This window comes from Labrus mixtus, chromosome 11 (genome assembly GCF_963584025.1).
Source record: "Labrus mixtus chromosome 11, fLabMix1.1, whole genome shotgun sequence".
Classification (NCBI taxonomy): domain Eukaryota; kingdom Metazoa; phylum Chordata; class Actinopteri; order Labriformes; family Labridae; genus Labrus; species Labrus mixtus.
In genome coordinates, this window is record NC_083622.1 from 21,686,119 (window position 1) to 21,700,847 (window position 14,729).

The 14,729-nt window shown below is 40.9% G+C and overlaps 1 protein-coding gene across 7 annotated transcripts in view; it reads left to right on the forward strand.

Annotated features, from left to right (window-relative positions):
* The window catches only part of ptprub (protein tyrosine phosphatase receptor type Ub), a 154,144-nt gene extending 141,278 nt beyond the window's left edge, over positions 1-12,866 (forward strand). For all 7 annotated transcript variants that reach the window (XM_061050887.1, XM_061050889.1, XM_061050891.1 and 4 more), the window contains 8 exons: positions 119-273; positions 1,321-1,456; positions 2,131-2,280; positions 3,848-4,162; positions 6,528-6,653; positions 8,578-8,735; positions 10,192-10,327; positions 10,446-12,866. In XM_061050887.1, the coding sequence (XP_060906870.1) occupies positions 119-273; positions 1,321-1,456; positions 2,131-2,280; positions 3,848-4,162; positions 6,528-6,653; positions 8,578-8,735; positions 10,192-10,327; positions 10,446-10,508 (1,239 nt within the window). In that variant the 3' untranslated portion in view covers positions 10,509-12,866. The remainder of the gene's footprint in view (positions 1-118; positions 274-1,320; positions 1,457-2,130; positions 2,281-3,847; positions 4,163-6,527; positions 6,654-8,577; positions 8,736-10,191; positions 10,328-10,445) is intronic.
* The last annotated feature ends 1,863 nt before the right edge of the window (positions 12,867-14,729 follow it).

The following is a 14,729-nucleotide window of genomic DNA, read 5'->3' on the forward strand; positions in this document are numbered from 1 at the left end:
AATGGATGCAAGTCTTTGGATGAAAAAGTGTCCCTTAAGGCTACTGAGGTTATGGTGAATGCCATTTAAATGTACTGTTAAACATGTAATGCTAATGTGTGCTGTGTTTCCCTGACAGAGAGGATATTCAACCAAGCACGAGGTGCGTCAGTTCCACTTCACATCGTGGCCTGAGCACGGTGTGCCCTATCACGCCACGGGACTGTTGGCCTTTATACGAAGAGTGAAAGCTTCTACACCTCCTGACGCTGGCCCTGTTGTGGTCCACTGCAGGTAGTCATGTGTAACCTAGCAACAGCTGCCACCTGCAGTGTTGGGAAAGCAAACGAACAGTTACCTTCTTTGTAATTTTGAGTGGTTATCTCAGTTCATTTTTCAAAAGTTCAATAAGAAATAGTTCTGAGAAAGTAATCTCTTGGGAGACTGAGAGACGCTGAAATGTTAAAAGAGGGAGAGTCCTGTCATCGACAGGGAGAGCAGTCAGCTTTGCTCTTTTAAAGCACCAATTACTCCTCAAAATATTGGAAAGGTGAAGTTTGTCATCATGCGTTTTATCTCTGTACTGATGTTTTACACAACACCTCTTTATTTTTCTTTCTTTCTTTCTCTTTTGCTTTAATTCTCTTTCTCGCTCTCATTCGCTTTCTTTCTGTCTCTTTCTTTCTTTCTGTCTCTTTCTTGCTCGCTTTCTTTCTGTCTCTTTCTCTTTTACTTTCTTTCTTTCTCTTTCTTGCTCGCTTTCTTTCTCTTTCTTTTTTTGCTTTCACTCTTTCTCTTTCTCTTTCTTTCTCTTTCTTTTGCTCTCTCTCTTTCTCTTTTACTTTCTTTCTTTCTCTCTTTCTTTAAATCACCTGTAATCCTGAAAGTTAATGTTTAGAAGAGAAAACTCAGATGTTTTAAATGAAGACTGGACTTCATTGGATATTGATGCAAACTCATCTCTCATTCTCTTCTTTTTAATCAAATATTGAAAATGTTCAGTTGATCCTTTGTAATAGTTTCACTGTCATGTGTTTCTTCTGAGATTGTGTTGCTAGCTTTTTATTACTTTAAAAATACCTCTTATGGAACAGCTTAAACCCAATGTATTCAATTAAACAATCGTTCTCACATTGACCCTTACATTGAACCTTTTAGCCCTCCTAAAGACCCCCCCCCGTCCTCATGTATTAGTAATGCCTTGTGCTTCCTGATCAGAACGGCTGTGTCCTAAAAAATAACAACTTTTTTTACAGGTCAAAAGTCTGATAATTGAATGCTTTGAGAGTGCACAGTCTTAATCCTTGAGAGTCCTAATGAAAGATGTCCTTTGTGTGCCAGTGTGGGGGCGGGCCGCACCGGCTGCTACATCGTGCTTGATGTCATGCTGGACATGGCCGAATGTGAAGGCGTGGTGGATATCTACAACTGTGTGAAAACCCTCTGCTCCCGACGCATCAATATGATCCAGACAGAGGTCAGGTCAAGTGCACAGCCGGGAACTGCTTCACATTCAAACTGAGTCACATATCACAGATTTCACTCACATATCTAGAAGGTTACATCCCTGACCAAAACACAGTAACCTCTCTCCACTGGAAGCATTCTACAGAATCAGGTTTCATAAACATTTGTCCCCCCCCCCCGTTGTTTTGAAATTCAAAGAGCGAGGGGGGTGTATTATCATACTCCCCCTGTGGGACATATGTGAAGGTCATTGCAATAGTTTGAGAAAAAAATACTCACATTGTCTTTCAGTGTGCTGCGGAGGCACGTGCTGTTCTTCAGATGTCAGGGTTTTTTTCATATTCAGCCCTTATTATGTAAATCCAACATTGACTTAGCTGTTATTACATTTGTACTCATAGGCGGGGGGGCTCTCATTGAATGCACAGCCCATGTGTTTGTTTACTTAGAGATGTGTTTTTTTCCACATCTGCTTTGATACACCATCAACATTAAAGCTTACGTTTTGTGTTTGATATAAATCAAGAAAGATTATTTAAAAAATGGTTGAATCTGTGTATGTTCTTGACCCGCCTCCTTTGTGAAGTCTATTTTAAAACACACTTTCTCATGTTATCTGTAACCCACTAGAGTACACATGAGCAAACACACAGCTCTTAATTGTGTTATCTATCGTCCCTTCAGGAGCAGTATATCTTCATCCACGATGCCATTCTGGAGGCCTGTCTGTGCGGAGAGACGGCCATCTTGGTGAACGAGTTTGCAGTCACTTACAAAGAGATGCTGCGAGTGGATTCCCAGAGTAACTCCTCTCAGCTGCGGGAGGAGTTTCAGGTCAGAAACGGTGACCTCGCTTAATTACTCAGAAAAGTTTAATTTGGTAAAAAGTGTGCTGCCCTCAAACCAAGGAACATGCAAACACACATTCTGACTTACATCGCCCACACACTGTCATTAGCATTCAGCACGGAAATGATTAAATATCACCAAGAACCTTTTTACTGTAATGCACCATTTAAGCACCTTTACAGTTACAACAACATCAGACTCAAACTAAGCATCCTGCTACTACAACATGTTTTGTAGAACTACTAGTACTAGATCTAGAGGATCTACTGGATTTCCTCTAATAACAATAATACAGTCGTCTTATTCATTGATGTTGCTCTTTTAATACGGATGGTTTGTATTGAAAGAGAATACAAAGGGAAACATATCAATACTCCATCATGAGCATGTTCAAATGTATTATATTTGCATAGATGTTTTGCATATATTCTGCTGTGGACTGGACCTAAAAGAGTCTTGTTTGGGGCGTAAAAATAGCATCTCCTCTGTAGTGGAAATGATGTACTTCCCGGCACAGGCATTTTGAAAGAAACAGAGTTTGTGTTGTTTGCATATGTGCAGGATTTTTGTTAGATTCCCTTTCGCTTTTGATTCTGTGTGACTGTCATTGAAATCCTCTGCCTGGTGCTTTGTAGGACTGCACTCTCAGAACAGTTTATTAGATGTTGATTAGGAGAGAGGAGAGCCAGCTGTGTTCCCACATGCTTCACCTGCTCTATCCACCTCCCTCCGCTGAGCTGTTCAACCAGCAGCCGCATCGATTTCAGGTTTAGCATTTCAAAGTAAAACAGGGAAAGGCATATGCTCCCCCCCTTTCAATTTAAACAGTTTAACCATTATACTCCACATCACAAAGGAAAATCAAACAGCTGTTGCTTAGAAATGCAAAATAATAGGGAATTGTAATGAAGGTGTTTTACACACTGATTACAAACTCTAACTTGTTCTTAAAGAGAAATGTTCAGCCCTCACTTTGATCTTATACACTTGTACGTCTGACTTTGTCGATGAAAGCCTCCCCCCCACCAATTGAACTCTGGCTTTGCCTTTTACTCTCTCATCATGCAGAGAGCGAACAGCACACCGCCAATACTGGGATCAGCAAGTCACAGATCTATTATTGATGCTATGTATTATTTATCCAAATATATTTTGATGTAGTCTAATGTAATTACAGGGTAATAAACAGAGAGTTCATCAAAGACACATTTGTATGCAGCTCTCTGAGTTTAAAAAACAACTTTATTATCTTTTATAATACAACTGGCCTAATTGGTGCTTTTAAATCAGTTTGTCAACAAGATGTTCAGAGTTCGAAAGACTCTTACCATTAAACTTATTAGATTGTTGGCATCCTCCACATCCCAGCCCTCCGTCGTTCTGTCTGATTCACTTCTATCCTCCTCTTCCTCCTCCTCTCTAACATCTTTGACTCCTGTGCTGTCTCACTGCTTCTCAAGCTTTCCATCTTTTAAACGTTGTCTTCGATTTTCTTTTTTTATTCCCGCCTCCTCTCGCTCTCTTCTCACCTCTTAAACATTTCCATTCACAGACCCTCAACTCTGTGACCCCCCACCTGGATGTGGAAGAGTGCAGCATCGCTCTGTTGCCCAGAAACCGAGAGAAGAACCGCAGCATGGATGTGCTGCCGCCTGACCGCGCCCTGGCCTTCCTGGTTACAACAGAAGGGGAAAGCAACAATTACATCAATGCTGCTCTCGCCGACAGCTTCCACCGGCAGGCTGCCTTCATTGTGACCCCTCACCCTCTGCCCGGCACGACGGCGGACTTCTGGAGGTTGGTCTTTGACTACGGCTGCACAGCCGTGGTCATGCTCAACCAGCTCAACCAGTCCAACTCTGCCTGGGTAAGGCCAAAGTGTTATATATTGTTTTATTACCATTGATTGGTCGAAACTGTAAGGTGAAACAGACTTTACAAATGTATTGAGTTCACTCACAGCAGCCTCAGTTTGCTGTAAGAGTTTTTATTTTCAGTCTGGAGGTTATCTGAACTTTACTTGAGTCTTTTTCCTGACATACCCCGCCCTCGCTTCTCTATCTTTCTGTGCTTAGGATTAGTTCCTTCATGCCATTTTGTCGGGCTTTGATCCCTGACCACATTGATCTCAAGGCACGACTAGATAACACCCGTTCCATTTTCCTCCCTTCCCTTCTTCAAGTGGTGTCTCTGTGGAATAGACTTGCATTACCCTCCAGCCACATCTCAGGGTTCTTTTTGTTGGCGTCCCACTTTTTCTCATCAGCATATGTTCTTCTCTGTGCTGCAACACTCCCTGTGCTCTATTTGACACTTACAATAATAGCTACAATAATGAGCAACACGAGATTCAAGTTCAAGATTTAATTAAAAACACAACAGAGCACAAAGAACAAATAATTAAAATGAATGTCATACATTCATTTTTAAGAGGAGAATTCAAAGTCGTTAAAGCATTCTAAGCAGCTTTGTTGAGCTGTTCCATTTGGTTGGAGCTCTAACAGCGATGCCTGATCTAATAAATAAGGATTTAAGGGCTCTACCACAAAGTAAGGTGCTATAATGACAGAGGCTTTAAAAGTAAACAAAAGATCCTAAAATCTTTTCAAAGTAAAGACAATGAAATGTCATCATATCTTACTGATGAACAAACTGAGCTGTCCCTTCAATATAAAGATAAACAGAACATTACAACAATCCAAACCCAACTAAAAATAGTAAAATATTAAGTGTAAATAATACAAAAATAAATAATAATAATTAACCGTCGAGATATTTCTCAGGTCTGGAGACAGACTCATACAAGGTTACTGTAGTAATATAAGTCTCTTGAAAAAGACGGATCAAATAGAAGTCCCATATTTTCAGTAAAATCAACAACATAGTCTGTTATTGTGCCAAAAGCTGGCACAACTTTACAAGGTAAGTATTGAGCCATTAATTAATTTCTCAGTTTGGTTGGCGTAAAGCTCTGGGAGATTGGCAGACATCCAGTCCTTAATGGCAGATAAACAGCTGCGCAGAGATGACAAAGCTGCTGAATAATTTAAGCCTTTTGGGCAGGTACAAACGATCATAAGCAGAAAAAAATATATATATATGTAGCTGTCTATCAAAGCCACCTAGTAAAAATTGAAAAGAGAGATTATGACTTGTCCCAAAACAGATCCCTGTGGTACGCCACACAGGGACACAGCATGCGAGACAGACCAAAGACGTAAAACTCTACTTAAGGCATAAATGCAAAATGTATACATTTTACAGTGTCAAATTTTAAATGTTTACAATTGAATTATTACAACTTGTGAAAGCAGGTTATTTCTCTTAATTATAAATATTGTTCAAGGTCTGCATTGAATTATTGTAAAATCTCTCTTTAAAAATGTTTTCAGTGTTTCTTTAACAGTGCTCACGGAAACACTTGTTATTGAGTGTTATTGGTAGCAGTGACCCCATTGACACACAAGGTTCAGTTATGTAATAATAAAAATAATAAATTGGTTTTATATAGCGCTTTTCTAGAAACTCAAAGACGCTTCGACAAGGGAAAAACAACAACCATGTAGTCTACTAAGTTGGTTATGATGATGTGAATAAAGAAAGATAAAGATGATGTGGCAACGAAAAGAAACTTAACTGTCAAAGAACTAAATCAACAATTGAAATCCACACTGCACTAATTTAATTTAGAAAAGATGGTTTTCAGCGTTTGGCTTTGTAACACCCCGTGTAGTTTGGTTAAAAGTGAAAAAGATATTGCAGGTACCCCTGCTCAGTCCCATATTTTATCCACCCCCCCTTTAAATCTTTTTCATCTTGTTTCAACCAGTGCAATACAGTTCATTTGAGGCTGTCTCGCTGAAAATGGATAAATCCCCACTTTAGGCATTTATTGCAAGATGTTGTTATGAACTCTGGTGTAGAGTTCATTTCTGGTGCTGGAGTACTCAGTCTCCCTCTGGTTACAATCTCTCAAAGAAACATTACATCCCTCGCTCCCAGGCAGCCTCTCTCCCCTTATTAACATCAATGTTCCACTCTGAAACCTACCGTTTTTATGTTTGTTTGTTTCATTCTTTAAATTCTCCTTTCTTAGACAACCCTACATTTGTAGAGTAAATGCCAGGGTTTGGCCTCAACTCCAAAATAATGCATGAGTAAAAACAATGTTTAAATGACAAATTTAATCACTGATGAATCCCCCCGGTTTCTGATTGCCCCCCCACCTGCAGCCTTGTGTTCAGTACTGGCCAGAACCCGGTTTGCAGCAGTACGGGCCCATGGAGGTGGAGTTTCTGTCCATGTCAGCAGACGAGGATGTCATCACTCGTCTGTTCCGGGTCAAGAACGTAACAAGGGTGAGTCACCACACTTTCATTGAAACACCTGCACAGAACATGTTGTGCCACTCTGTGGTATTTCACAAATGACGGCTTGAACCTCATTAGAAATGCATTAGCTGTGGTCCTCTGTGAAATTTTACCTACAGTACATTTAGAGCTGTCAGCTGTAATGTGCGTCTAAAAGCCTGACACAAGTCGTCAAATTCAAAGTACTAATTCTGACTTGGCTGTAATGAAATACCTGAAAACTTCAGATGTGATTTGAATTGCTTTACGTCAATTTGTGTGTGTGGTGGAATGCTTCACTGGATTCACGATTTCTTATCAGTTGGCACAAGTAAACTCTTTGCCTTCCATACAGCTTTCTCATGCATCCTCAGCAGCACTTATTTAGTGTTTGGTCAAAGACTGTTGTCCAAAAAAAACCACATGATCAACTTTAGATTTCTTTGTTCTGAGGATGATGACAGATCAGTCAAAATGTATCTATGGATCTATCTGAATAATAAATATTAAAACAAGCAATGTTCTGATATTTAGTTTTAACATAGTGACTGTAAACATAAGATTTTCCCATAGCAGTCATGAATATAAAATATTTTTTCTGTAGATTACTTAAAAGAAAAGCCTTTTGACATGCACGCTATAAAGGTCAGCCTCTCCCTTTTCAATTACTTCTTGTCATTGCCTAGATAGACGTCTTCCCTCTCACAGGTGCATGTTGGCATATTAAAGAGGGGGCTTATCAGACTGCAAAGCAGAGTGGCTTTTGATTTGTTAATAAACATTGTCATACAATAAAAAAGTATCTGACATTTAGAGAATTATGAAACAGGCTAAACCTAGAAATTGATTGCTCTGTTTTGGAGCACAGGGGATGTCCTTGTAGTCTTTATTAAACTTTATTCTCCAGCTGTGTGCATATGTATGAAACAATTATTTTCACTTCACACACTTAAACACCTCAGTCAGTGTTGATCGTGTGGTGTGTGTGTGTGTGTGTGTGTGTGTGTGTGTGTGTGTGTGTGTGTGTGTGTGTGTGTGTGTGTGTGTGTGTGTGTGTGTGTGTGTGTGTGTGTGTGTGTGTGTGTGTGTGTGTGTGTGTATGCAGATTTGGTTGAAGCCTGGGAATTTGCATAAGCACATGCATGCTCTGCTCCCGATTCACTGTCAACCAATTATTAAAGGAATCTGTATGCAAGGCATTTCCCCAGCTGCCACCGCGACATGAAGTGCCCAGAACTTCCTCTCTTGATTGGCATCCTCACCTCCTTTTTTTTTTTTTCGATCGCCCTTCTGGTTCCCCTTCTCTACCTGTGTCACCTTATTTTGTACTCGGTGCACACCACTGTCAAGGAGAGGGCACCTCGACACAGCATGGGAGAAATCAAATCACACAGAAATAAGACACACCACGCCCTCTCTGGGCCTCTCTCTCCGTGCTTAAGTGTGTATGCTTCCTGTGTGTGAAAATGATATACAAGGGAAGGGAGTAAAAGTCAGAAGAAGTGCACTGTAAGCATGTGTATGTGTGTGTTAGAGAGTTGTAAAAAAAAAAAAAAAGAAGAACATTGTGAAAATCCCCCCTCCTCTCAAGCAATTCCTCCATGCATCGTTGGTGTCTCTGCCAGCCCAATTTGCATGACTTACAGTTCTCTGCTGCTCCTTAAGTATTGGGTGAGATTCTACAGGACAAGGTTATGAACACACAGGGACCTTTTTCACACACAGCTCGGGCTGTGCTTACACCTGCAAACCCGTAGATCTCAGAGTCAGTGTGCTGAGCGAGCACAGCTGAGAGTGCCAGCCCGCAGCTCGGGGAGCACTCAAACTCCGGGTGTTAACTGGCACTTGCAGAAATACTGAAACAACCAGGAAAAGTAACACGGCAGTACAGTTACACACACATTCAACGTGTTTATTTCTGTTGCATCTTAAGCTCCAAGAGGGCCAGCTGGTGGTGTGTCAGTTCCAGTTCCTGCGTTGGTCGGCGTATCGTGATGTTCCAGATTCCAAGAAGGCTTTCCTCAACCTGCTGGCGCAAGTGCACAAGTGGCAGAGGGAATGTGGAGAAGGACGCACTGTGGTCCACTGCCTGTGAGTAATGTGTTTACAAAATGCATCATGTTCTGTAAATGAAGAGAAGGAGACAAGGCAGAAATAAACACAGTCTCTGTCTGAAAGGGGGCGAATTAGCGCCGGTGAAGAGTGACATTTAAAGTACATTAAAACCAAATGCTTATTCACAGAAAGGAGAATCACAAAGATGTCTGTTCGAACATGCTGAAGCATGACCACGTCAGATGAATTATGACGGAGACTCCTTTGTTTGTTTTTGAAGCCTTTATTGCTCGTTGCATGAACACAGAGCAGAGGTGGAGACATATAGTGAGAGGACGTGAAATGACCAGACATTTCCTAAAACAATGACATCCCGACAGAACGAGACAAATAACAATAGCACAAAAATAACCAGACTATTACTGAAAGCCAAGATAGAATATGAAATATGACAAGATGTAGATAACACTCTGTAACACCGTGATGTTATAGCAAACAAAAGATGTCTCATGACGGAGAGCTTTTTGTTTCTTGTTTTGTGTGATATAAGTATTCTTTCTAATGTTGCCATAGAAAATCATACAGTGGTAAGGTGCAGTTTGTGGTGTGGTGGGCTCCTGTGTTGTCCTGAGGCCCCCCCCATGCGCCCACCCGCTAATGAATATGAATGTGGCGTCCAGCTCATTGCCAACCCATCACACGTTTCTCCCCACCGCCTCCATCCAAAAGCACATCACTCAGCGCTGTCACACAGTGTTACCCACGACAACCAGGGAAAGAGATTATGGAGATCAAATCAATTATGGCTTAATTCAGAATGCGATGGTTCTCACTACAGTAAATCCGGGACTGCCAAAGCACTGACGACGATTGATTACCTTAATATTGCTTGTATACGCTGCCGAGGCTGCCATGCCCACCTTCCCTGCCTCAGTGTCAGGAGGCGGGGAATGGATTGTCCTCCTCTTGTTTATTGATGCTGCCTTTTATTTATGACGACCAGGTAAATATTTTCAAGGAAACACCACGTTTGTGCTGTTATTTCTCAATTTTCTTCCACCTTGCTGCGTATCTTTTCTTGTTATTTATGTATTAGGGTATTGTGCGTACATGTTGTATGAACTGTATCAAATGGATGTTTTTTCATGAGGTAGCATGAGCACGAAATGAAGGTTATCAGATTACACACAATCTGTCCTGCTTCTATGATGTTATTGTCTCTCAGAAGCCTCTTAATCGCATTAGGAGGCTTAGTCCCATTAGAGACAGCGATATGTTTGTTTATATTGAACTTTGCTGTACATACTCCACTGTCCATGCAATGTTATTGGATTAGGATTGTGTCATTTTGACAGTAAAAGTCTAAAATTTAACTGTGACTTATGGAAGCAAGATCATTCTTACACATTCTTATGAGACACAAACTAGCTGCTAATGCCATAAAAAAAGAAAAAGGCACCGATCTATGTTGACTGTATCTACTCCTGTGCAGTAACGGCGGCGGTCGCAGCGGCTCCTTCTGTGCCTGCAACATTCTGCTAGAGATGATCCAGTACCAGAACATGGTGGACATCTTCTACGCTGTCAAAACTCTACGCAACTGCAAACCCAACATGGTGGAGTCCCTGGTAAGAGAGTTAGAAAATATGAAGTCAATAGAGCATTTTTTTTTTTTCTAAAGTGGTTTGTGTAATTATTCTCATGTTTTCACATCTTAACTGAAGAATTTTTTGTGCTTTTCTTCAGGACCAGTATCGATTCTGCTATGACCTTGTCCTGGAGTACTTGGACTGCTTTGATGATAGATAGCAACTAAATGTTTACCAGAGCGGCAGTATCCCACGCGCTGCAGATTCGATTTTGATGCCACCCGATGACCCCTCTAGTTTAATGTTTGGACCTGCAGACTCGGCATTGAAAGGAGTGCAAAAGAAGGCGAGGAAAAAGAAAACGTGGTCTTGGTTTTAACTGCAACCTTTAATGTACAGCTGTGATTTCCTCCATGTCGGTGATGTTTATCTATTTGGATATTTTTTGTGCTTTTGTTGGTCCTCTTTGCCTCTGGACTTCAGCTCTTTTGTGCTAAGGGTTTCAGTAGCAGCAAAACAATACTGCGGGTTACAAAGTGGACCTGTCTATTCTGAGGAGGGGTCACGTTGGCAACAGGAAAGCTATTGGATGAAAGACCAGACTTTTAACAGGATTATCAAAAGGTGGAAGAATTCCCCTCACTCTTAAGAGCTACATACAACGGCAGTATACTGTGGTTGTGGCATGACTTACCTACCATACCATAAACTGCCTTATATTTGATGCTAGGACAGATTTATTCAAACCACTGAATACATCCAGAAGGTTTTAGTGGTGTAAAAACAGCAACAGGGGAATTTTAAGATGCCACCTGTAGGATTAAGACGAAGCGCAGTCCTGAACAGTATCGATGCAGAAACTGTACAGTCGTGAAATGTGTTGTGTTTTGCCATAACGTCTGTGCTGGATAACCATGTGTGCTATAGGTGGACGATTCCAGGGACCACAGCTCCGGGGGCCCCGAGCCACCACTGGAGATTCCTTTCCCATTACTGTCACAGTGCCAATCCCACTGACTGATTTGAATCCTCTGATTACTTTGTTCTTGATATATGCCTGCAAACATTCAGTATTTCCCACGCTCTGAAGTGATTGTATTGTTTACCAAGCGAGAACGAAAAAGAAGGAGCCGATATAGAAATATACTGAGCTGCCATAGGTGTGTGTTGCATCAGTGCTGTGGTGAAGTGTCTACACCAGTGCTACATCACAGGTTTGAGTCCGTCATTTCGTTTAATCTTTCATTGTGCCGAGGCATTTAGTTGAACTGTAAACGTGTCAACACAAGGTGAACAAGTTGTCTGAACCCTTTAGGGATTTTTACGTATGTGTAAAAAAAATGGGCATTAACATTGTGTAGAGGAGAACATGCTACATTGAGTCGCCGCTCACCCCTGAATATCTGTGAAGATCTCACCTGTGATCCTCTTTAGTCTCTTAAAACAGAAAAGTATTTGAAAAAGGAGGTTTGGTGAGAAACAGTTGCCCTCAGAACCTATTGTTTAAAAATCACTGACAAATAAAACCCCCAAAAATCCCAAATCCAGCAGGTCTGCATATGTGATACCCATAATGATCTGAGTCCGATTTAAACCCTCATCTGAAAAGAAACTTGACACACAAATTCACTTGTTTTTACTTCAAAGACTAGAAAATAATATTCCTACACACCATGATTAACCTTTAAAACCTGTTATTCTCCACTGCGTCTCCTGACACTCCTCAAAGTGCAGGTTTTGAAAGAGGGCGTCTCTCCAGGACCTGCCCTAATAAACAAGGAGAGATACCTTGAAGCCCACTCACTCTAAGAAGAGGCAGCTAGGTGAACTCTGCTGCTAGTTTTGCAGCTCACGCTCTGGATCAGGTGGGGAAATATGAGAGGAATCTTTAACAGTAAGCCGAAGTCAGCAAGGCTCCCACAGGTTCACTGATAGAGCAGCTCGTTCCTGATGAGGATGAAGTCATGAGGAAGCCGAAGTGAAGTCAGTGATCTAACTCAGGATCACTGGAGGAAGTGCCTGGACACTTTTTCTAGAGGGTAGAAGGATTGTGTACATACAGATGTATATTATGTTCTGTGAATACTTTGTGAATAATATACTATATGTTTGCCGAGAGTAAAGACGTACAGTAAGTAACCACTACATAACCACCAAGGTGAATGTGCTGTAAATGAACATTTTGTGAGTTTTATTGCCAGAAATTTTAACAACAGTCTGAGTAAAACACATCTGTTAAAGCATGTATGAATCCATTACATTTCATGACGTTTGTTTCACAATATTCAAATCCACTTCTTTTATTTAAGCCGCAGTGTTTAACAGCAGCCACAACTGTGTGATTGCATTGTTCTTTAACCATTCCAAAGCTTTTTATTCTCTCTGAAAGTCCTGTAGATTTCACTTGTGCGTCTCCGTATGAACTGACAGAAAATGACTACTGTGTTTTTGATCATTGTATTTGTGAGGGAAAGGTGTGTATTTAATGAGAAACAGATGGAGAAGACATGTATTTTGGGGTCAGGATGGGGGTTCATTCCAAGGAATAACAATAAAAGAACAAGGGGGGGAAAAAAAAGGAGATGTGTGGTTGTCATCATATCATCGGATGTTCTGTCAAAAGATGCAAACGCAGCCAGAAAATCCAGTGTGGTTTTTATAATTGGTTTGTCAGCAGAAGCAGAGAACTGACAGCTGGGTTGGACTTCCTGTCTATAAGCCTCTGACCCTGGTGCGGTTTCTCAGACGGATGTGTTCTTTTAGCAGCTCCCCTCGCCTTGAACCACATCGACTATTTGATCTGGCACTCTCTTTTTAATCTCTCTCTTTATTTCTTTCCCCTTTTCATCATCCCCTCTCCTCCTCCCACCCAACCTCTCTCGCTCTCTCATCATCTCACCTTCCCCCATCTTCAACGTCTCTTCTATCACTTTCATTAGTTCCTACCATCCTTCTCCATCTCCTCGCCTGGAGTAAGGTGACTCCAGACCGCAGACTTCCTCTTTCACCCACAGCCGTGATGAATAATGCAGGACTCCTGCAAACTGATCCAGTGTTTATAGCAGAGGGACAAGCCGGATTAATTAGAGGACAAGACCCCCTTAATGCTTGGGTTAGAACACTGAAAGGGCCTCTCAATTATTCTGCTCAAATGGTAAAGAAAAGTGTAACACAAAATGCTGGTTTTTGTCATTGAGAATGTGCAAAACGCATTTTAACTTCAACACATTTACAGAGATATTCTAAGATCCAGGTCATATACACCATCCTATTTAATACCCCCAAGATCTTCTCCATTTACTTTTTCACCTGCAGAAAGCTATTACAAGCTGAATCCTTAGCGGCAGGCTACATCATCCTTTAGTCCTCATATTTGACCGCTGTTTTAAATTAGCAGGTAATTGGAATCTTATCATTTAATTCTGGCGGTGTAATGACTGCTGAGTGTAAGGTAACTTATCAGCCGTCCAAGATCCAACTGGGTTTTGGTCTTTCTCTCCAGGCTTCATGTCTAATGTTCCTTTGCTGACAGGCTGGATGGATGTCAGACTCTCCCTAGTGAGTCTCACTCTGGATAGGCTCTCAAATGTGTTTTTCTTTAAAACAGTGTGGAGGTCCAGCAGCTGGCTGTGTCAGATTATGTTAGGAAGGAGGGTCAGTTCTAAAACAGGTCCCGAGTCAGGTTTTTAGTCCATTCATTAATGAAATATGGCTGGCTTACAATGTCAGAAATGTCTTTTATTATATTTGGTTTATAGTTATTTACACAACAATTACTAATAAACCTGGTATTAGACCCTGAATAACTTTTCTGATTTGCATTTGAATTCTTTATCCCTTTCTTTTATCCATATTTTTGGGGAATTTTGAAAACCATGAATAACTTTAAACTTTTTCCAATGTCATATTATCCAGTTATTGTATGGAGTTAGTATATGTTTGGCTTTTTTTTTTTTAATCTAAAATGATATCTCCTCCATTCTATGCTTTTGACTTCTATGCTAACATGCTAACTAGATTTATTGCGTTTATAGCAGGGGTTTAGGATGTTTGAACTTCAGGGGGTTAGTGAAAGTTACATATACTCAGCTAGTTATTTATAAGAAAGCACAAGTAATTTAATGCATTTTTTACATGAATTATTATGTGTTCAAGCTCACTGAATGCTGTGTGTGCTTTGAGGTCATCAGAATTAAACTTGCATATGTTCGTAAAAATCACGATAAAACACCTAGTGGGTGGATCCTTGGGGGGCTCAGCTGTACTTAGATACAAGGGGGGGGGGGGGGGCTCCAATCAAAAAAGGTTTGGAACCACTGCTCTAGAAATTGTATTCACATGTTGACAAATAATCTCAAGTATAAGATACCGGCTGAAAAAGCTATTGGGAAGTTTCCTGCATCTGCAGGTTATTCTTCAAAACAAAGTGGTGTATGGATGT